The 21849-nt window shown below is 47.6% G+C and overlaps 1 protein-coding gene across 1 annotated transcript in view; it reads left to right on the forward strand.

Moving 5' to 3' along the window:
- Positions 1-21849, forward strand: part of DNAI1 (dynein axonemal intermediate chain 1) — a 159335-nt gene that overhangs the window by 109569 nt on the left and 27917 nt on the right. Inside the window, exon 19 of the mRNA XM_051642737.1 lies at positions 11003-11218. Within this exon, the coding sequence (XP_051498697.1) occupies positions 11003-11218 (216 nt within the window). The remainder of the gene's footprint in view (positions 1-11002; positions 11219-21849) is intronic.

The raw sequence follows: 21849 nt of genomic DNA on the forward strand, positions 1-21849 counted from the left end.
GGAGGAAATCTGAAGGTGTTGGTCAGCTTATTGTAAAGTCGGAGGGCAGAGTAACAAGGAGGGGTGGAATTAAATCTCTGTGGCTTTCAGCAGGGTTTGCCTCTGGGAGTTTGCTTTACGCCCATCTCAAAGATACGCTTAAAGCAGAAAGAAAAAATAAAACGTGTGAAAGGTGGAATCATTCCTGAATTTTCCTTCTTGGGCTTCTTTTGTGTACTTACCTTAAATCAGGAGGTGGTGTTGTCAGGTCGTGCTGTACAGCAGCAACACTGCAGACCTCCATGTCTGGCTCACTCCTGGCAAGCAGATGCTTTGTTGTGCTGAATCAATGCATGAATTGTCACCTCTGTTGGAAAAGCCAAAGACACCCATGTCACTAGTGTCCCCAGATGGCTGCCCCCCACAATGGCTGTCATGGCACGCTCAAGCTAGGCTTGTTTAGCCTGGAGAAGGAACCCAGAAGCAGCCTGCCAGTGCCTAGAAGGAAGTCATCAGGAAGTTAGAGCCAGGGTCTTCACAGCAGTGCATGAAGGGACGATGAGACAGAACAGCTGAAATGAGTTGAAATGAGAGGTTTTGCCTGGATGTAAGGAAAAACTTACACTGTGAAGGCAGTCAAGTGATGAAATGGCTTGCCCAGAGAGGTTGTGCCATCTCTGTTCATGGAGGTTTTCAAGACCAAGTGTCCTGTCCTTTGGGCAGGAGGTTGGAGCAGAGACTTCTAGAGGTCTGTTCCAACCTGAATTATCTTCTAACCCTGCAATGATATGAAATGTCCTTGTGTGAGAAGGAGAATCCCAGGGGCTGAACAACAGTCCCGAGAGTTTGCACTAAATACAAGTCCATGGTTTTGTGGTCTGTGTCCTTCATGACTAATGCAGCAAGAGCAAGGTGACGTTATAGCCATTTTTAGTAAACAGTGATAGCCTCAAGATAAATGCCACCCAAGTGTGCACTCAGCAGAGAAAGCCACTCAGATGTATGCTCCAAGGCTTTTCCCTGTACCTCTCAAGATGTTAAATACTTGAAATGACCCAAACCTTCAAAAAATTAGCTAGTGCTTTGTGCTGCTCATGGAGTAAGTGTGCCCCTTCCTGCCAATATAGATATTTTAATGAACAACTGTTTTGTATGAGAAGTCTTGAAGGCCAGTTTCCTGGTGTATCTCACTTACAGGATAAGATGCTGAAGAAATGCCTGTTGTCTTGATACCCATCCTTTTCCTGCTTGGAGAGAAACACGGGTTTAGTGCTGGCATGTGTGTCTCTTCATAGAGAAATTTGCAGAGATTTGTTGCCCTTTTATGACTGACCAGCAGCAAAACCCCATCTCCATTTTAAAAGCATGAACAGTTTTGCAGGTAAGAGGCTTGCTAAACCTTCCAGGTTTGCAAATATTTCATTAGGTATTTTGGACCTAATCCTGCCTCTTCCTTGAAGGGCATGAGTTGGGGTGCTGGCAGGTCTCTCAGGGTCAGTCGATGCTTTTGCTCAGGGGAGTCAGGATTGTGAACCCTCACAGCTACAAATGTCCCTGCTGCATCTGAATATTTCCTCCTACTCTGCAGTAGCCCATGGGGTTTGTCTTTACTTTATGGGGTCACCATTGAGCTCTGCAGGGCTGGGATGAGATGTCTCCTGGCTTTTTGCACCACGTCTGGGGCAATTACTGGGGTCCAAAAGCACTAAATGGGTGCAGGTCCCTTTGCTGTCACCCAGAAGGACCTTTGAGTAGGCTGAAGTGTACTTCCTTAAAGTGGCTTTGAAATTGCATTCACAGCATAAGTGGTTGTTTCCAGTAAAACTTCATTTTCTTCTGCCACAAAATCTAAAAGGCTCTTTCCTATTCCCTGCTGAATCTTTGAGATTGATTGGACTGCTGGGCTGATTTACATCTGCTTTACAGCAAGGGCTGGTGGCATGTCAAAGCTCAACAAGGTAGGTGGGCAGAGTCCCTGGAATTAGTGCTGCCTCCACTTTGTGCCAGTCAGGCTGTCCCCCTTCTCCTCCCCCAGCCATCAGGCTCTCTGGGCACTGGCATTTCTCTCCCTTTGCAGCTGCTTTTAGGGCGTAAAACCAGCCTGGAAGACTTTGGTTTGTCTCTGCAGGGTCTGAGCCCTCACCTCAGTTCCACTGCAGCTCTCATCTCATTGTAGGGTGCTCTGGTGGGCTCCAAGCTTGAAGGTGAACATGAGGCACCTCAGGACACTACTGCTCATTCATATCCCTTAGCTACTGAGTCACAGGTGAGATGGCTTTGTCAGCACAGTAGCTGGTTCCAGTGCAAAGTCAAACTGATAAATTTTAACCCCTTATTGTCAGTGGCTTTGTAGGAATTGTTTTTTACACAGATACTCACAGGCCATTTCTACATTACTAGACCTATTGCTCTTTCAGGTTATGCTCTTTCAGCATTTTGATGAAACTCACCTGCTGAGTTTAATTAGTTCATTCAGCCACCCTAGAACCAAGTTTGCCCTTTCCTGCTTGCATGAGTGAAAAAATGACTTGGGCATCTCCAAACATTTCATTGATTCACCTGTTAAACTGTGCATAAAGACCTCCTGAGGGGCACAGAGCCCATCAGGAACATGTGAGAGAGTTTAAAAAGCTGCTTCTAGGTGCCTTTCTGCTCTCTGCCATTGCCACCACTAAGCATGGCCCCTCACTTAGGTTTGAATTTGCAAGTGGGGACAATAGGCATTAGGGCCACTGAGACACTCCAGCAGTCTGGCCCATCCTGCTGTACAGACACAGCAGCTCCTTGGTGTTTATGGCTTGGCATTTTATAATGACCTGGAATCTGTGCTGTTTCATTTTAAATGCCAGTCTCCAAACCATCACAGTGCAATGTCTGCCTTATGAGCAGCTCTGCTGGGCTGCCGCAGGGCTGTGGGTGGCAGAGACCACTGGCTGCTTCTCCCTTCAGACCCGATGCTGCCCTTGCCTTTGCAGCTGCCTGCCTTTCACCCATGCCTCAGCCTCCAGCCTTGACTGGCCATGGTGGGGGGTAGCCAGGGCCCTGCCAACCGGTGAAGGGTTGGAGCTCCGTTCTGGTCTGTGGGGACGTGGCTTCAGCCTGACATCAGGGCTGTGGGTCACAGTAGGGGAGAGTACAGGAGAGTTGGCACAGCTGGGATATATTTGCAAGGCAAAGCCTTGGGAGATTTGCCCTGGGGCATATAAGGGACTGATGGAAACAGTCTTCATGTTCTTCACCACGTATTTTGGGTGGGGTGGGAGAGTAGCGAAGTGTCAGATGGCTGCAGGAAAGACTCTTTGCCCAGTATTCAGGAGCATAACAGTGCATGAGAAATTGGGCAGCCTAAAGGTGCTATCCAGAAAGATCCTGAGATAAATAATTGAATGATGTATTCATATGTTCATAAGAGTAACAGGTCTGGTATTATATCAAAGGAAGGAATTGTAATACATGTTTACAGGTTGACTCTGGGAAGACAGTTGCAACAAGCCCATAAGCAAGCTACAAGGCAGGTGAAAAGGTGGATGTGGCATGGTGAAAGTCATCTTCACCAGAGTGTTCAGCGTGGCTAGGAGTGCTTCAGGGATTTGGGCTGACACAGAAACTCAGCAGTGATGCTGAGAGGACTAAGCAGACAGAATTCATAAGTGTTTGGTGCAAGAATTGACATAGTGGATGAGCTTGACAACCTCAGTAGCAATTTAGAGTCAGTGAGATGAAATTCAGTGAAGTTGCAAACCAAATGTACACTGTGAAATGAGCACTAATTGGGGAAGCAGCAGGACTGTAGGGGAGGCTAGAACCAGGGGTGGCCTGTGCTGCTGTGCTCTCAATAAGACTGTGCTGCTGAGTGGAGCCCTGGGAGGTACAGGAGAGAGTCACCCCATGAGCACAACTAGGGCTCAGGCTGGACTTGGGTGCTGGTCTCTCAGGAAGGGTCATCTCTGCTCTTGCAGAAGGGATGGCAGCATAAAGAAGAGATTCTGGCTGCTATCATCAGCCTAGCTATTGCACAAGTTCAGCACAGATTAGTTTCTGTGTTTGACTTTCACCTTTTGGAAGTGATTTGGAAAGTAACACTGTGTTTAGTACAAAAGCGAAGAGCAGAAGGAGGCTTTGTGATTAATTCCAAAGCACTCCATTTGATGTTGTAGAGAAAGAGGGGGAAAAAAAAAAAAAAAAAAAAAGAGTCATGGGCAACATGAGAGAAACGTATTAGACCCAACTGAAGTGCAGCCAACTCTCAGGTAGGATGTCTTAACTACTTAACACCAAATAACAACATTCAGAAGTGTGCAGGACTGAGACATGGCAGAGATTATCCTAATCATTGAGACTCCTGGAGCAGTGCCAGGCTGGCAGTACTCGTGACCAACAAGGAAGTTACCTCTGATAAACAAGCAACTTCTAAAACAACAAGCTTTTCAGAAGAGGTCAAATAGTCCTCAGCCTGTCTGGATGAATAGCAGCTCTTCTACATGCTGAGGCTTTGATTTCTTACTGACTCGTGGGAGCTGAGTCAAATCAGCTGAGGCTGATGCTGTTTTCTTACCATGTCAAATTGGGAGTGACCCAGTTCTTACTGAATGAGAAGCAGAGAGATGCAGCCCTGCAGTGAAGAAGCTTCTACAGTTAAGCCAGCCAACACAGACCTGCTCTTTGCTGCTGTGTCACACACCCTGGAGCAGTGGGCTGGGATGCTGTAGAGCAGAAGGATGTGCTTGGCCCTCTCCTGTACCCCAGGACATGCAGCTGGCTCCCAGCTGGCAATGCTCACCCTTCTCAGCCTGAAAAGTAGCTTTCATGGATGCCTGCGCATTCCTCTGAGCTCCAAGCTGCCTCCAAATGTACCTGTAACAGAGTTGGAGTCAGTCCCTCACCACTAGTATGAAAGTGCTGTGAAAGCCCATGTGTTTGTAGGTCTGTCTGGTGCTGGTACTGGGGCAGTCAAGGATGAGCATTCCTGTGTTGTCCTTGCAGAAGAAGAGAGGCAATGAATGTTTTATGAGTTGGGTCTCCTTTCCTCCTGCCAAGCCTCTGATGCCCCTACTGTCAGAGGGACCAAGGACTGCCTTACAACCCTTGTTCATCACTCAAATATGTTGTCCTAGAGACAACTGACTGTATTGGAGGCAGTTCTGGCTGCAGTGGGAGTATAGAAATTGTACAAAGTGAGGCAGCATGGGAGCTTGGCTTTCATGTAATCTGGGGCTGCCTGCCTGCCCAGTGCCTTTAGGGTGCACCAGCAGCTTTCTTGGTTCTAGACAGGGGCTGGAGGTGAAGGCTGCTCACTTGTTAAACCTGAGAAGTTTGCAAATGGGTGAGGTAGCATGATTCAGTCAAGAAAATGCAGGAAATCCATCACAAGGACAATGAAAGCCAAGCAGTGAAAAAGATGTCAACAGGTAAAGGGCAGCATGATATTAAATTATCCCTCACCTTTTGATCTTGCACTGATTTCATTCTTTGTTGCCAAGTTACCAGGTACATCTGCCTTGTTCTTACATGCACATATTTCCCCCTGGCCTTTATTTTGGTTGCTATCAGGTTGTTTTTTGAGCATGCTAGACCGCTGTGGGGGAATGGAGGCTTGTAAGCCTGGAAAAAAGGACAGCAAAGGCTGAAGCCACTGCAGACCCAGCATGTATTCAAGGCATGCAATAAAGGCAGTGTAGGTCCAAGCAGCACTTCAGGTCCCTTCTCCATGGATGACAAAAATTAAGTAGTTTGTTCTGCTGGCAGAGGGGTTGGTTCTTTTCAGGTTATGCTGTTTGGAAGGTCCAGCTCTCCCCCAGGTTCCCTGGCATTTCCCTTCCTGCTCTTGCCAGGCTGCTGTACTGCAGGGCAGGGCATGACAGCAGAGTATAAGGACAGAGGGGTTTAAGTCACCTCAGAGCTACTGAACAGGTGAGGGCCAGACTTTCAAGCCCTAGCCTCATTTTCAGAGCAGGTGTGAAGAAGAGGGATGCTCACAACTCTGAACGTGTTTTGATGCTGGAGCTACAGTGATCGCCTTGGACGTGCACTGTGCTGTGTTTACAGGGCAGCCATGCAGAGCCTCAGTGGTGAACTGCTGGAGTTTGGGAGGTGGAGTATGTTTGCATGGTTCAGAGACAGAGGAGCTGTTGGTCTGGATGCACCTTAGCTTATTTCTTCTCTGGCTGTTTGAAAGTCAGGCATCAAAGCAGCTTGTTTATGTCAAATATTTTCTGCAACTGTAACACAGCAGAGTTAGATCCATTGTTCCCTGTACATCAAGCATGGAGGCTTTGTTGCTACCCTGATGGTAATCTAAAATTGTTCTTCTTGAATAAAAAACACCAGGCATACTGCAGGATTCACCTCATTCCATCTCAAAGATAACTGGGCATCTGCTTAAATTCAATGCTCCTCTTCAGGGGCTACTGACTTACCAGAGTCCTTCTGTTGAGAAGTTTGCTTTGAACACCTGCCTAGCATATCTACCATCAGACTGTCCTGCACTTTGGGACTTCGAGTCTAGGTTTCTTTTCATGGCTGTTCATGCTACCTCATAAATCCCCATGCTGAAAAAACCCATCTTACTTCAAGAGCTTGGGCTATGGACGTGGTATATGTCCCGTACTTCCTTGGGGTGGGCATGCAGTTTTACAGGGACCACAAATAGAATAGCTGTTGGAGTAATTGGTTACTGCCCCATGCTTTGTTCTTCCTGGGGGATCTGCAGCTAAGCTGGGGGATGCAAAGGAGATTCTTGCACTTTCCTATTTCAGACTTTTTCAGATCTCTTCTACCTCTCTCTTTGTGCCCCTCCCCAGGTTTCTTACTCTTGGAGTCTACTTTATATCCCTCTAAGGGAGTAGCCATATATTTTTCCCAAGGTCTCCAGAATAAAAGAACAGGAATTGCAGAATTGTAGGGTTGAAAAGGACCTCTGGAGATCACCTAGTCCAAAATGCCCTTTTTCTTTGTCTGAATGCTTATTAGCAGAAAGAATGAAGGTGTTTGCCAAGGTCTGCAAGCAGCAGGGCTGCAGACCCTGGAGGTCCCTGGTTTGCCTCTACAGGATTTTATTGTAAGGAAACTTCAGCTCCTTCCCTGGAATGTGCATTACAGTGGAAATGCTTTTTGAGGGCTGAAAATTAGAGGTTTGAAACCTCCAGTCTGAGGTTTCTAAATTGCTCCTGGATGAGTGTGATGGCCTGAGGGCTCAACACCTGCTGGGAGGAAAGTGCTGGGACCAGCCTAGGAGAAGAAGTGGCATGCAGGGCTGGCAGGAGAGAGGGGGCTGCTCACAGGGAGACCCTCGCTGGTTTGTAAGCTCTGACAAGGATACTGCTTTGATGTGCTTTTTGTTCCTACACAGTTCTCAGTCCCATTAAAACTCAAACTGCTGGCCCAGCACAGGGCATGGCACTGCTGTCTTGCTATATACTGTTTTCCCATCAAGTTACACTTTCTGTTTTAGGGACCCTGAGCAAGTTACTGTCTTTTCCATAGATTCACTGAACTGTGAAGTGTCATATTCTGACAAGCATCACTGCCTTGCTGTGTTGCTGGAGAGAAAAGCCTGAGTGATACTCTGGTACTGAGTGAGGCTGCTGCAGAGAAAAGTTTGAGTGGTGCTCTGGTACTGAGTGAGCCAAATGGGTGGAAGCAGGCCTGCCCAGTGAGCTGTAGGAGCCCAGGACAATGTGGCACGTTGTGTATCAGTGAATATGTAAATATGCTCATCTGCCCACCACATGTGGGAAGCTGTACAAATATCAGCCCTCATCGAAAATGCCAATCTGCACCAGCTGCCTAACAGTGTCTGGGTGGCAGCCCTCATCTCAGTGCTGCTGGATGAATGCCTACCCTGAGAAAATAGGTTCCCTGTGGAGGTACCTGCTCTCCAAGGAGAGGGCTTGGATGTGGCTGTCGCTTGGGCTCTGGCCATCCTGGTTCCCAATGACTGTGATGCTCAAGTCACACATGGGGCTGTGGGACTCTTCTGTGGGTCACGGTTGCACTTCTCTGGGTCTTATAGTCAGACCTCACTGCAAGACCTGAGAGGCTGTTGCTGTGTGTAAGCAGTGATTTGTAGTCTGGAGGGAAATGGGTGACCAGGGTGGTGGGATGGAGAGAAACTCTGTGGTGTTGGTCAGTTTCTGGTTTGGGAAATCCAGCTGGATCCTACTCCGTAATCCTTAATTCCAGGACCTGAGCCAGCAAAGGTAGCTCATGGGACCAGGAACCTCAAAGGACAGGTGCAGGTTTCCAGTCTCCCATTCTTTGTGCTGAAAGCCCTGCCCCATGCTGCAGATGGTGCTGGTCACATGCAGCTCTTTACAGCACTGTTAAAGCTGCCTCAAGTGTTGTGAGAAGCTCTGTGCCCCCTTTGGATTACTCCCAAAGTGCCATTAACAGTGTTAACTCTCTCCTGAGCATGCTTGTAAGCCTCTAAATCAAAGACTCTGAGGTCCTTCCTATTGCCCATGGCCCACCCCTCCATCTGGAGCATCTGACAGCTGATATGAGGCTGATGTTTCCAGCCGAAGAACTGAAATAATTTGTTCTTTTCCATGATTCCCTTGGCAAAGGAAAACAAGCCCATTTGTTTAGAAACTCATAAAAGAGGAGCTTTATAGTAGGAACATTCATAAACTTGTTTGCTTTTGACCTTCTCCACATCGCTGATGGTTTGGAGTTCTTGTCCAAGGCATTGTGCTTGTCTGGGCTGTCAGTGACATTTCTGAAAAACAGCCTCACCCAGAGTAATTTGCATTGCTCAGCATTCCAATGCTGAGCCTTCAGACATGCCATCTTTCTCCACTGCAGTGCTGGGTAGGGTGTGCAGGCTGCATACACTGACAGTCTCCTAGAACAGCAGTGTAGACCTGGCTGTCAAAAAGAAACCTAACCACTAATTCCAGTTTGCTGGTGTTTTTATTTCTAGATTAATTGATGCTACTTAAGCAGTGGGCATTTACCAAGCTCTTCGGTTACTAAGCATGGAGGTTGTGCCACTGGGGGAAGGGAGGCGTGTGTGAATCATGCCCTTAAATTAATAAAAATGTGTTCTGGGAAGACAAGCAATTAAATATTCAGTGAGTGTGGATCATGGGGGGGCTGGTATGGCTGGAAGAGAACTTGTTCCTTTTCAGAGATAGTGAGACAGCCAACATAAAGTACAAGCCAGGATGGCCACATTTATTTGTACCTAGAGGCAGGAAATTGGGATTATCTTGACTGTACTGTGGGATCTCAAGTGTCAGGTCTAGATTCACAATTTAAGGCTGGCATTTGATATTTTTGAGCAGATAAAACTGAAATCTCTTTTTCCACCTTTGCTTCTGCTGACTGGGGAAGGACTCACCAAACCATAGACCCTGGTCTGTGGCTGATGCTTTGGCTTCCCTTCTTGAATTATACTGTCATGGGTTTCTTCAAAATCTGTCTGAGAACCCTGTCCACTTTTCAAGCCCTTCCCCATCTGGAAAAATCTTCTTTTACTTCAGTCTGGAGGGAGTCTTCCTCATCTTGTTTTCTGCATCTGTAAAACCTTTGCATGGCTTTCCTGCCCAGAACAAGGACATTGCAAATTGCTAGATGTTAAGTCCTATGAAGGCAAAGTAGCTTGTGAGACTATCTAGGACATGTGCTTGCACATTGCCTAGATCTTTTCTGTACATGGATTCAGATAAAATTCACCAACTGGTTGGTATGTGATGGGGAAGTACATGTACTGGTTTGATACAAAACCTTCCACAGTCTTTGGAAAAAGCTTTTGTAGGGTAACACTGTCTGATTTCAGATAATTCCTACATTCAAATTGTGAGCATGGCACAGTGTTGAAATAATATGTCTCAACTGTCTCTTAAGTACTGGTAAACAAGACACAGCTGGCAGGAGTTGTACAAGTAGTTCAGTCCTAATTTCCCCCGTATTCCCACTGTACTTGTTGGCATAAAATATTCCCTTCCTTAGTTTTTCTGAATACAGAAAAGGGAAAAGAAACATGAAGCTGAAAGTCTCTGTGGTGGATTCAAGGTGGGAGTCCAGCATGCTGGAGGCTGCTTGCCTCAGCACTGGGGGAGAAAGGGATGTCATGTTTTATTAGCCTTTGCAGGCTGTATTAATGGCAGAAGCTAATTGCAATTATTGAGAGATAATGTTAAGTTAACACATTCTCTCGAGTAATTACCACTGTTCTCTCTGGAGTCATGGTGACGCGTGCATTACTGTGCAGTTGGTGATATGGCAGGTCTGTGTCACTGCTGTAGCAGTGCCATAGGTCTGGGGTCCATTCCAGGGGGAATCATGTCTCCCTTCACCCTCACCTTTCCTGCTTGTCCAGTCTGGCACTGCTCTCAGTGCTATGGGAGAAGGATGTGTGTGCAGGCACAGCATCTGGAGCAGCTGGACTGTTCTGGGCTGCCAGCACCAAGCTGTCCTGTGCTGTGCATTTTCCTGTGCTTCCCTGGCTTTACCCCAGGGTACACCCTTAATCATACTGTCCATGTTCCCATCACTTCCCTATTAATTACTGGTTTGAGTCTTAAATGTTATTATTAAGCTTGAAATGTTGGAAACCTCTGCAATAAGGAGTAGGAAGTATTTCTGACAGCATTCCCTGCTTTCTGCATCAATCTGTGTTAGACTCTGATTTAACACCTGGTTGTCTCATTATTTGTAGCAGTGAGAAGAGATATTAAGACCTGTGGGGGGTTAGCCATGCTGGCTCTGAGCCTTCTTCATCCAGATCAGCTGGAGCCTTGCCAAGGGTCTTGGAAAGAGCAGCAGGGAACTGCTTCTCACTGCATGAGTGTCTGCAGGAGGGGCACAGTCCCTCAAAAGCAGCAGGCAGCTTCTGCACACTGGTTACTTAAAAGAGGACAGTCTCTGACTGCAGATGGTAATTGTGTGCTGAGGCTGCCTTTCTCTGGGACCTTTTCTCTCTGATTTCTTCACCTATCATTCTACCACCAAGGGATTTTCTTGCCTGATTAATCCCTTTTGTGTTCTTTGCCTTTTTTTTTTTTTTTTTTTTTTTCCCCAGGCTCATGTGTTTGATATGAGTATTAATAAGTATGAAGCTCTCTGCACCCAGCTAGTGGTGGCCAAGAAGAAAAATAAGTTAACCCATATTCAGTTTAACCCTGTCTACCCTGTTGTCATCGTTGGAGATGAACAAGGCCACATTATCTCCTTGAAGCTCTCTCCCAACCTTCGCAAGATGCCCAAGGTAAGGAAGATCTGTGTTCCCCTGATGGAGGTACCAAGCCACAGCAGATCTCTTTGTGCCTTATCACTCAGCCTTCTCCTTCTGTGCAATGATGCACAGAGAGCAAAGCTGCTCTCTGTAGCAAGGTGCTTAAGATTACCCTCAAGCCTTTTGAGTAAGGTATCTGGGATGTTGGATCCCTCCCTCAGTTCCTGTATGAATAAAAAGGCTCTGTTTGCTCCTGGGCAGGGTGGGGACTGGTGGGAAGGGGGTTTGCTGTCTGTGAGCACTTTCTCATCACAGTCCAGACAAGCCCAGAAATTCTGCAGAAGTTCATTTATTTCCCAAAGCACACATCTTTTCTGAGCTTTGGATTTTATTTAAAAAAACTACTTGAAAACAAGTAAAGGAGGTCCAAACTCCTTCCCAAATCCTCCCACATGCTGCCTGTCTTCTTGCTCTCCTGGATCACCTCCTGTGAGGAGATGTGGGATCCTTCTCTAAAGTGACATCAAGGAGATGTATGTGCCTCTGTGGGTTGGTGAAGCCCCTTTTCCCACCCAGCCATGAGGGCCAGTCATGAAGGGTGATGAACTCTCCAACATGGATCCTTCACTAGATTTTGTTCCTGGGCTTCATCCAGCTGTGAGCCAAATGGCTGTAAATGCAGTGTCCTTTCTGAGCCCAGTTAATTCTCATATTCAGTTGTTTCCTGTTAAGTGCAGCTTTTTCAGGTTCAGGCATTTTAGAACCGATCCAAGAAAGCAATCTCTCAATACAATAATATTTTATTTATATACCCTCAAAGGTTTTATGTACTCTCCTAATGCACTTTTTTAGGCAGGGTCTTTGGCCAGGAACTAGTCACCCTGGTGTCACTCCAGAGTCTTCTTGGTGATTTTTAAAGAGTTCCTTCAGCCAGACACCACTGGAAATGTGACTCTTCCCTGTGCTGTGAGGGCATAGAAAACACAGTCGCATGGTAGTCTGGAGCTGGGTGCAGCAGCTGTGGAGGAGGATGTCTCATATGCTTCATTCTTTTCTATTCCCATCAAAACCACAACCCAAGACCATCCAGGCTCTCAGGGCTGTCATTAGCTTGGCTCAGGACAAGTTTCCTGGTTGCTTTATAAGTCCTTCCTGGACATGGGCAAGCACCATGTTTGTCATGGACCCGGGTTGCACAGGGGTTCAGCAGTGGAGGTGGGTCACACACACATGAGTGTGGCTGCTCTCCTTGGTACCCCAGCTGTGGGGTGAGCAGCAGCCAGCAATACTGTGTTGTGGGTCAGAATGAATTAGAATGTCTCCTTCCTGGTAGCCAGCAGCAGCCCTCTGTGAATGTTGTAATCTCATGTGAATGGTATGAATGTTGTAATCTCCCTTTGCTGGTTTTTTTCAGAGCTAAATTGCAAGTTCTTGTCAAAACAGTTTAAACTGTGAGCTCAGGAGTGGCTCAATCACTTATTGCTGACCTTAACCCAATAGGTCATATCCCAGGCAACATATAAATGGGATGGAAATGGACTCTGCTGCTCTGATGATATTAAGCTATCTGTCTTCTGCTTGCTTGGTTAGGTATGACACTAAACGCTGAACTAAATGTTTCCTGCACATGCAGAGAAGCAGGAGGGATGTTCAGACATGACTGGTGATGTGTGCAGGTCCCCTGGCTACAGCTAGCTCTTCTTTGAAAGAGATGAGAATTTAAAACAGATGACACACAGTGTGGTGGCCAAGTCATGGATCTAGTCCAGACAGCTCAGCTGCCTTTCTGTGCCACAAGTGGACAAGTGAGCTGAGTCCCCAGCCAATCATTCATGGCTGATGTGGCATCTGCTGTGCAAAATGCAGAGTCCAGGACCCTGTGGCATGGAGGTTTAGCTGCTGCAAGAAGTTGTTTTAACAGAGGGAAATCAAGGCAGAAAAGGCAGAGACATCCACTGTGTCCTCCTGTCTGTTCCTTGCTGTGCCAGCACCAGTCTTTGTATCCTTAACTAGCAGCAAGCCTCCAGCTATGTTTGCAAGAGTGTCATCTCGCTGTGGGGAGTCATACGTGCCTCCAGAACATTGATCCTGCCTCCTCTTTAAACCTTTACCCTGTGCAGGCAGCTTTCCTCTGTAAACTGACTCTGGGAGGCCCCAGAGCCAGGTTAACAGTTAGAATCATAGAATCATAGAATCATAGGGGTTGGAAGGGACCTCGAAAGATCATCTAGTCCAACCCCCCTGCCAGAGCAGGATCACCCAGAGCACATCACACAGGAAGGCGTCCAGGCGGGTTTTGAATGTCTCCAGTGAAGGAGACTCCACAACCTCTCTGGGCAGCCTGTTCCAGTGCTCTGTCACTCTCACAGTAAAAAATTTTTTTCTGATATTCACCTTAAACCTCCTATGCTCCAATTTGTATCCATTACTCCTTGTCCTATCACTGGTCATCACTGAAAAAAGCTTAACTCCATCTTCTTGACACTCACCCTTTACGTATTTGTAAACACTGATGAGGTCCCCCCTCAGTCTCCTTTTCTCCAAACTAAAGAGACCCAGCTCCCTCAGCCTCTCCTCATAAGGGAGATGTTCCACTCCCTTAATCATCTTTGTAGCTCTGCGTTGGACTCTTTCCAGCAGTTCCCTGTCCTTCTTGAACTGAGGGGCCCAGAACTGGACACAATACTCCAGATGCAGCCTCACCAATGCAGAATAGAGGGGGAGGAGAACCTCTCTTGATCTACTAACCACACCCTTTCTAATACACCCCAGGATGCCATTGGCCTTCTTAGCCACAAGGGCACATTGCTGGCTCATGGTCATCCTCCTGTCTACCAGGACCCCCAGGTCCCTTTCACCTACACTGCTCTCCAGCAGGTCAGCCCCCAACCTGTACTGGTGCATGGCGTTTTTCTTCCCCAAATGCAAAACTCTACACTTGCCCTTGTTAAACTTCATCAGGTTTTTCCCCGCCCAAGTCTCCAGCCTGTCCAAGTCCCTCTGAATGGCAGCACAGCCTTCTGGTGTGTCAGCCACTCCTCCCAGCTTGGTGTCATCAGCAAACTTGCTGAGGGTACATTCTGTACCCTCATCCAGGTCGTTGATGAAGATATTGAACAACACCAGTCCCAGTACTGACCCCTGAGGGACTCCACTAGTCACAGACCTCCAGCTAGATTCTGCCCCCTTGACTACAACTCTCTGACTTCTTCCTTTCAACCAGTTCTTGATCCACCTCACTGCCTGATCATCAAACCCATTCTTGATCAACTTATCTACAAGGATGCTGTGGGAGACAGTGTCAAATGCTTTACTGAAATCAAGATAGACCACATCCACCGCTCTACCATCATCCATCCACCTAGTAATTTCCTCATAGAAGGCTATGAGGTTAGTCAAACATGACTTACCCTGAGTAAAACCATGTTGACTGCTCTTGATGACCCCCATCTCCTTGATATGTCCAGAGATAGTGCCAAGGACAAGTTGTTCCATCACCTTTCCAGGGATGGAGGTGAGGCTGACCGGTCTATAGTTACCCGGGTCCTCCTTCTTGCCCTTCTTGTAGACTGGAGTGACATTTGCTATCCTCCAGTCCTCAGGCACCTCTCCTGTTACCCATGATTGAAGAATATCTATTGTTTTTGTAAGTGGAGAAGGTCCAAAGTAGTGCAGAGGGCTCCTGGCATCCCAGCTGTCTCCTTACAGATGGAGAAAATGTCCTGGCTCATTACCTGGATACCCCAGTCTGGTGTCTCTGACACATGATCCCCTCAGAGCCCAGTGGGGAAATCTGCCCAACCCCCAGGAGGAGAAGCTAAGGCCAGTGCTTTTGGAAGTTGTGGTCTTCTCACCAACCACAGCATCTGCAAGCTTAGCTTCCTGATCTTGTTTCCATTGGTCCATTTGGAGATGGGAAGGTTCCTGTTGCTGAAGTCTGGCAGGATATGGTGTGCCAATGGGAAGCGGCAACCTGAGGCTCACCCAGGTCCCAGAACCCCTCTGGTATCACAAGGATTTGCCTGTGAAGCTTCTCCACCAGCTTCCCACACAGCTGGGACAGCTGCTTTTGACAGGTATGACTAGCAGACTAATCACTTTTTTTTTTTTTTTTTTTTTTTGAGAGAGAGCTCTTCATAGCCACATGTCATTCCAAACCTCCTTTCTTCCCCTAAAAATAGACAGTGCTGTCTGCTCCATGTTCTGCAGATTCCTTGACTGTCACTGAGCTTCCAAGATAGGGCTCACCAAGAGAAACTGAGCTAACTTCAGCCTGATGGGATTTCACCCCCTCTGAATTTATTCTGCTCTGCCTGTTTAAGTTGGTGTGGTGGATAAGTGGAAAAAGGGAGGGTAAGGACTCCTGGGTTCTCACAAGACCTTGGTTCATTCCTCTCTTTGTGTGCTTGAGTGAGGATGGGAAGTTCCAGAGCTCTTTAAATAATTTTCAGGGTTGATCTGTAGCTTAATTAATTCTTGTTTATGAAACATTTTGGAATCTTTAAGAAATGTTGTTTAATACTCCGAGTTTTGCTGTCATCATTGTTAGCACAGCCTCATTTATGAACACTTGACAGATCAAAGAAGCCAAGAAGAGATCTTCTCAAAAGCACTCAGGTGGCTTTTTCAGAGGTGACTTTCACCAAGACACACAGTAAAATCTCCAAAAAGTGCCTGAAACTCCCTGTGAATTTTGGTCTCCTGAATCACTTAGTGGCATGTTGGAAAAGGTACATCTGTTGTTGAGAGGATGCTGGGGACAGGGGCTCTGTCACCTGTCAAACACTTGTGTTGAGGGCACATCTGTGTGCACAGGGTGTATAGAGGTCCCAGTGCTCATGTCAGACACAGTGGGCATCCCTGTATCTTTGTCTTCCCTGGTGCTTTGGATCCTGAAGCCCTCCTTAGCCCCACAGGCTGAAATCTCTGGGATGGCACAGAGACATTCCCTCTTGTCCCGAGGCAGTGAGCTCTATTTCTTCCCATGGGGTGTGCTCCTGGTAGAAGTTTTCTGTGCCTGTTGCTGTTGTCCTTATATCTAGTGAGGCTCCTGAGAGTCCTCTGGAAACACACTACCCAACTGCTAAGGATCAGCTCCAAGACCCTGGGGAGTGTGGGGTCTAAGGGGAGCAAAACCAGCTTGAACCCAAATCTTGTGGGAAGAGCAACACTGAAGCAGAGAGCAGAACTTGCCAGAGATGAATTTGCAATCAAACTACAGCAGCATTGGCCATGCTGAGCGTCCATCTCCCTGAGCACCCAGCCCTGTTTGGGCAGAAGGCTTATGCCAAGGGGTACTGTCCTGTGCAAGCAGATGCGGTGAAACTAGTTTTGGTCCTTCAGCCCAGAGCTAAGAGGTGGGGAGAAGTGCTTGCAGTATTTTAAGATGCAGCAGCAGGAAAAAGTGGCTCCCTGCTGTCATCCAAGCCACTTCTGGACTCCAAGCACTTGCTTAAATATTGCAGTGGTTGTCAGGCAGGAATTGTTTAACTAATAAAGTATCGTTCCTAATTTGTAACGATCTTGGTGGTTGAGTTCACCCAAGGGAAGCATTGCTGTAAGAAGAATAAGTTTGGGGCAGAGCTGTTTAATTAGTAAGGCTTTCAGGTTTTATTCGAGGGTTGGAAGAAATTAAAGCATTTTGTCATCACAGTCAGAAGAATGTAGCTGCTCTTGGGCTTTGGTTTGTTTTTTTAAAAACTGCTGAAATAGCCTGGAACAGCTCCTGTCAATGCCAAAAGGAAGCAGGAAAGAGTCAAAAAAGTGTGAAGAGTTTTTAGAAATGCTGGGACACCACAGCAGGATGGGAGAATAAAAGAAAGCAGGTCAAAGAAAGGTTACAATACAGCAATTGCTGAAGCTAAAGCACATTTCTTGGCCAGTACCCAGGCTGACAGCCAGAGACACAGCCAGCTTCTTGGCCTAAGTGCTTGTCTTGGATATTTATATTGGGCTGTTTCTGTTGCTGCTACTGGTTTCTTCACATGCAAGTCACCTCTTTCTCTGTCCCTGGGGGACAATCACTTTACTTCCCAGGCAGTAAATCCTGGCTGACAGGATCTAGCCAGGCATGGGTGGAGCAGGAAGGGGAAGAGGGCTGCTCACCCATCCCAGGACATGGCACCATGGCTGCACATGGGTCAGGAGCTGCAGACACAAACCTGTGAGCCCAGTGCTGGATGCCTGTGAGCAGCTTGTGGTGTGCAGACAAGTGAGGGGGCATGGGGTGGCTTTGAGCCTTCCTATCCATGTGCACAAGCTGGGCAGTTCCTCTGCTTTCTCTGTGCTATGTCACACCAGCCAGTGTCACCTCTGGCCTCCCTGTGCCCCCCTGCCTCTTTGCAGCCTGGTGATTTGGCTCTTGTACAGATCCAGCTGGAGGCTACTCAGACAAGAGGGAGACCGTGGAGTTTACTGCCTGAAGTACTTTAGCTCTTTGACCATAGCTGGTGGTAGGGTCTGAGAGAGATCAGCTGGGATTTAAGGGACTATGATGAATGATGGGAGGACGTTGGGGTTTTTAGGAGGTGAAGGGGGGAAGGGAATTTGGGGAATATTAATGGAAGTGTACAAAGTTTTAGGGAGACAATAGGAGGGTGGCTGAAATCTCTTCTTCAGCCTGTCCCACTCTCCAGCACTGTCTCCGCTATCTCCTGGGGTTTGAGGCTGCCCATCTCCCTCCCCCCCCAATACTTCCCCAGCAGCACCTACTGCACAAAGTGCTTTCTCAGTAACGGACCCTGGTTTTGTCCCTTTACCCAGGCTGGGTGGGAGGCAGCTCAGGTCCAGAGCTGGTAGCAAGCTAGGAGAATGTGAATGGACAATGGGATGCTTGATTCTGGACATCACTGCTTTGTAGCCTTGCATTGCTGTGACCAAGGGTGACAGGGAGAAACTTGAAAGGGTCAGGGACCAGGACATTTTTTCTGTTCTTTGTGTTTTCCTGTTTCTGTGGGAGATGTTTCAGTAGTTTTGAGGGATGAATGGACCAGCATGGGAACATGCACCTCAACTCCCTCTTTCCGTCCCTGGAGGTACAGTCCATCTGCATGTAGCATTGCATTTACATAAGGAGGCTATACATTAGATACAGCCTCTAAGGTCACATCAGTCCTGGACTGGTGAGTGATTTAGCACTGAGGGAAGTACATTTTGTCCCCGAACTTGCTATTTCAACAGCTTTCATGTAATATCATTCTGTCTGAGAGAAAAGCACTCACTCACCTCTCCTCTCCAAACAGCTCAAGTCTAACTCTTCTAGTGGTGTAATTCCTAGTGCCTCAGTTTTAAAGCAAATTCTATTATTGAGATTCCCTCAGTCACTTCTGTGCTGTTCAAGCAGTGGCCACTTTCGCTGTGTCTCTTCCGTGCTGCCTAATTGGTCAGTGACCCAAAAGCACAGAGCACAAGTAGTGCTGGAGGAGTTTGGCTTCGAGCACTGCTGTGCCTTGCCTACATGAGGTCTGCCTCCTCCAGATGCAGCTTGGCCCCCTGATAAGGAAGGACACACAAATAAGCTTGGGTCTCATAAAACTGACCTGCAGCCCGATGGCTTTGCTTTCTCTGAGATCTGCAAATGGCTTTTGATTTCCTTGCAATCCCTCCCCTCTTGCTTTGGGTAGTTGCTGATAGCTGCTTTCCGTAGTCTTAAGGAAAATAACTCTACTGTTAGGGAGAGAGCTCAGCACTGTGAGGTGGATCCAGGTTCTCATGAAACCCTATTTCTACGTGTTCACAGCTTTCTGTGTCGCTTGTGTAGGTCACGTAAGGACATACACACTGGAGTTGACTCCTTTGTACAGGAAGGAAACCCAGCCCTGGAGGCCTTCAGCAGGAGGAGGTTAGAGACACATCTGTAGGGACAGATCGCTCTGAGCCTGCCTTGGAGCAGGCTGGAGTTGGTGACTGTGACAGTCCCTGCTGCTGGTGCATGCTGGCCCTAGCCCACATTGGAGCCAGCAAGAGGCCATGCTGCTTGGGTGCAGCTTGCCAAGGACATGAGCAGCATTGCTGGTGACCTGTGGCCATTTTGCTATGCAGATCTGTGACTGATAACTGTAAATCAACATCTACTGAAGGGAATACTGATGTGCAGTGACAGGCTCCCTTGCCCCCTCTGCCTGCTGCTTCCCTGCCATGCTTTCCTGCCCTGCCTGTGCGCTGGGAAATCAGAAAACAGAAAGATCTTCAGCCCCCCAGGATTCCCTCTTCCTCCACTGTCTCCTGTCAGGTTATCTCCCACTCTAGCATAGCTTGAGATAAAATGAGGGGACTGTTTAGTCCTGAGAAGCTGTTTCTTGGGTAAGCAGATGGTCCATGTGCCAGCAGACTCCAGTTCTTCTTGGGCAGAATTGAAGCCTTTGGATATTTATCTGGAGACTCTGAACACATCCCTTGTACACAGGAGAGTGTCTCTGTGTCACAACCCTGCATGTCCAAGAATGTCACACCACAGGTACAAAGAGTTCTGGATCCCAGACAAAGATGTGGCAACCCTAGACACTGGCAAATTTTGGAGAGCTACCTCAAAGAAGCCAGCAGCAGATCTGAAGGATTTGAATCTTCTTGCATTAAATCAGTTTTCTTCATTTTTGGGTAAATAACTATGTAGCTGTGCGATTGCTGAACCCCAAGGACGAAGATCTGGGCTTTTTCTTCTTCTCACTGTTCCTGGCCTTATGTCTTCAACCTTTTTTTTTGTTGTGTAATGTCACTTTCTGTGACTGCTCTGTTTTGCAATTGGTGGAGAGACATCACCATGTTTACAAGTTATTTTAAGCTGAAGTCAATTCTCAGTGGTCAGGAGGAACTGTTTAGTACATTAAATGGAAACACAGGCAGCTGGAGCAAGAAAAGGTCCCATTTTAAGAAAATTCAATAGTACTTGTAAATTATTTCTAAAGGGCAAGTCTCATCCTGTGAGGTGCTGTGTGCTGTCAGGGGGATGCTGGCAAAGCCAAGAGGGTTGGCTTTGACTTTCTAGTTTCCTCTTTGAAGATCTGTGTAATAAACAGGGTTGCACTGTGTTTGAAACCAATGCAATACTAGGGTTTTGGAGAAAAAAATTACAGGGGGATTTGTTTCTGTGATCAGTGATAGCCAAGTCACTGAGCTAAATGCCCCCCTGTACACATAGTGTGTGTCCACTGGATCTGTTGCCCTCTGGGTATGCAAGAGTAACTGAAATTTGAATTTGGCCAAGCAAAATGTTTTTAGTGGAGCCTCATTTTACTCCTTCCTTTGCATTTCCCCACACCAGTATAGCTATGTTGCTACAATAACTGTTTTGTTTCCAGGCTTTGTGTCCTCTTTCTAGTGAACAGATTTTGTCAGTATGTTGGTGTGTGCCCTCCTAGAGCTCCCCAAGCCCCAGCAGCCTGGGCTTTGCTGCTCTGCAACCTGATGAGGCCATTGCTGCCTCTCCTGGGAACTGCCTAATGCATGTGGAGTCCCACTTCATTTCTTCAAAGAACTTGTGTTTTGGTCAGATCTGTGATTGCCTGAATGTGCCTGTTCCTCTTGCACTGCCCCTCTTTGAGCCAGAGCCTCTGCTTTCTCCAGTGCCTTGACAGAAACCTTGGCAGCAGAGGGGTGGGCACAGCAAAATGTTATGGCAAGAGAGAAACGTCCCAGCCTCACAGGCCACTTGACTCCCCTTTTCTCCCTTTTTCTGTCTTTAGGTGTCCACTGCATTTCTATGCATATGATTAAAATCCTCTCTAGAAAACTGGGGGATCCTGAGAAATCACCCATTCTTCGCCTGAATAGCAGGCCTGCTAGGAAAGCAGAGAGATGCCAGGGGGAATGGGCTGTTTTCAAAGTGTGCCCTTAGCAGAGCCAGCAAGGGGGACTTCTGAAGAGAATCTCATTCTCCCAGCAATGCCTGGGTGTGACAGCAGGTCTGCCAGCCTGCAGCCTCCCCTGCAGAGGCTGCTTGGTGCTCAGCCTCCTGCCATAACTGATTACAGCTGCCTGCTGATGGAGGCAGCGTGGATGCTTATCCTCCAGGTCATCTGAGGGTAGGCTACTTTTTTGCCAGAGAGCCCAGAGGAGCTCTCAGGATTGCAGCTATTCCTGAGCACTCGCTCTGCTGCAGGGGTGTGGGGGAGGAAAGCCTGTTAGCTCAGCCCCTGAGCCACAGGGTGCGTTTGAAGGGCAAGGAGATGGCTCATCATGAGGACACAGTGCAAAGCAGTGCCTGTGGCCTGGGAGATCCAGCCCTGGTCCTGGACCTGGCTGCTGCATCTTCTTAGATGATATGCAGCTCCTCTCCATGTTGATGTGGGAGGAGAACACCCATCTACCTTGCAGCCACAGTGGCCAAGTGCAAGAAGTCCACGGACACCCTTTAGCTTTTCTTCTCCATGCATCCCTCTGGCTGAATGCTTTGGGACATGTCCAATATCATCATATCTCAGGAGAGGAGCTGATGTTGGGGTGTGCTGGTGGTCTTGTCTGGTGGTCTTACCCTGTTGGCTTCCTATTGGCTCTGTACCTCCACAAGAGTTGGTTTGGCCTCCATTTGTGCTGGACGTGGAATTTAGGTGGAAAAACTTAACTAGTTCTTTCCAACTCATGGCTGTGCAGTGCCACAGGCACCTGAGGATGGACACAGCAGGGATGGCAAATGGGACACTGGCCTTTCTTTGCAAGGCCCATCCTAGTTGTGGTTTTGGATTGCCACACTGAACCTG

Source organism: Apus apus, chromosome Z, assembly GCF_020740795.1.
Source record: "Apus apus isolate bApuApu2 chromosome Z, bApuApu2.pri.cur, whole genome shotgun sequence".
Classification (NCBI taxonomy): domain Eukaryota; kingdom Metazoa; phylum Chordata; class Aves; order Apodiformes; family Apodidae; genus Apus; species Apus apus.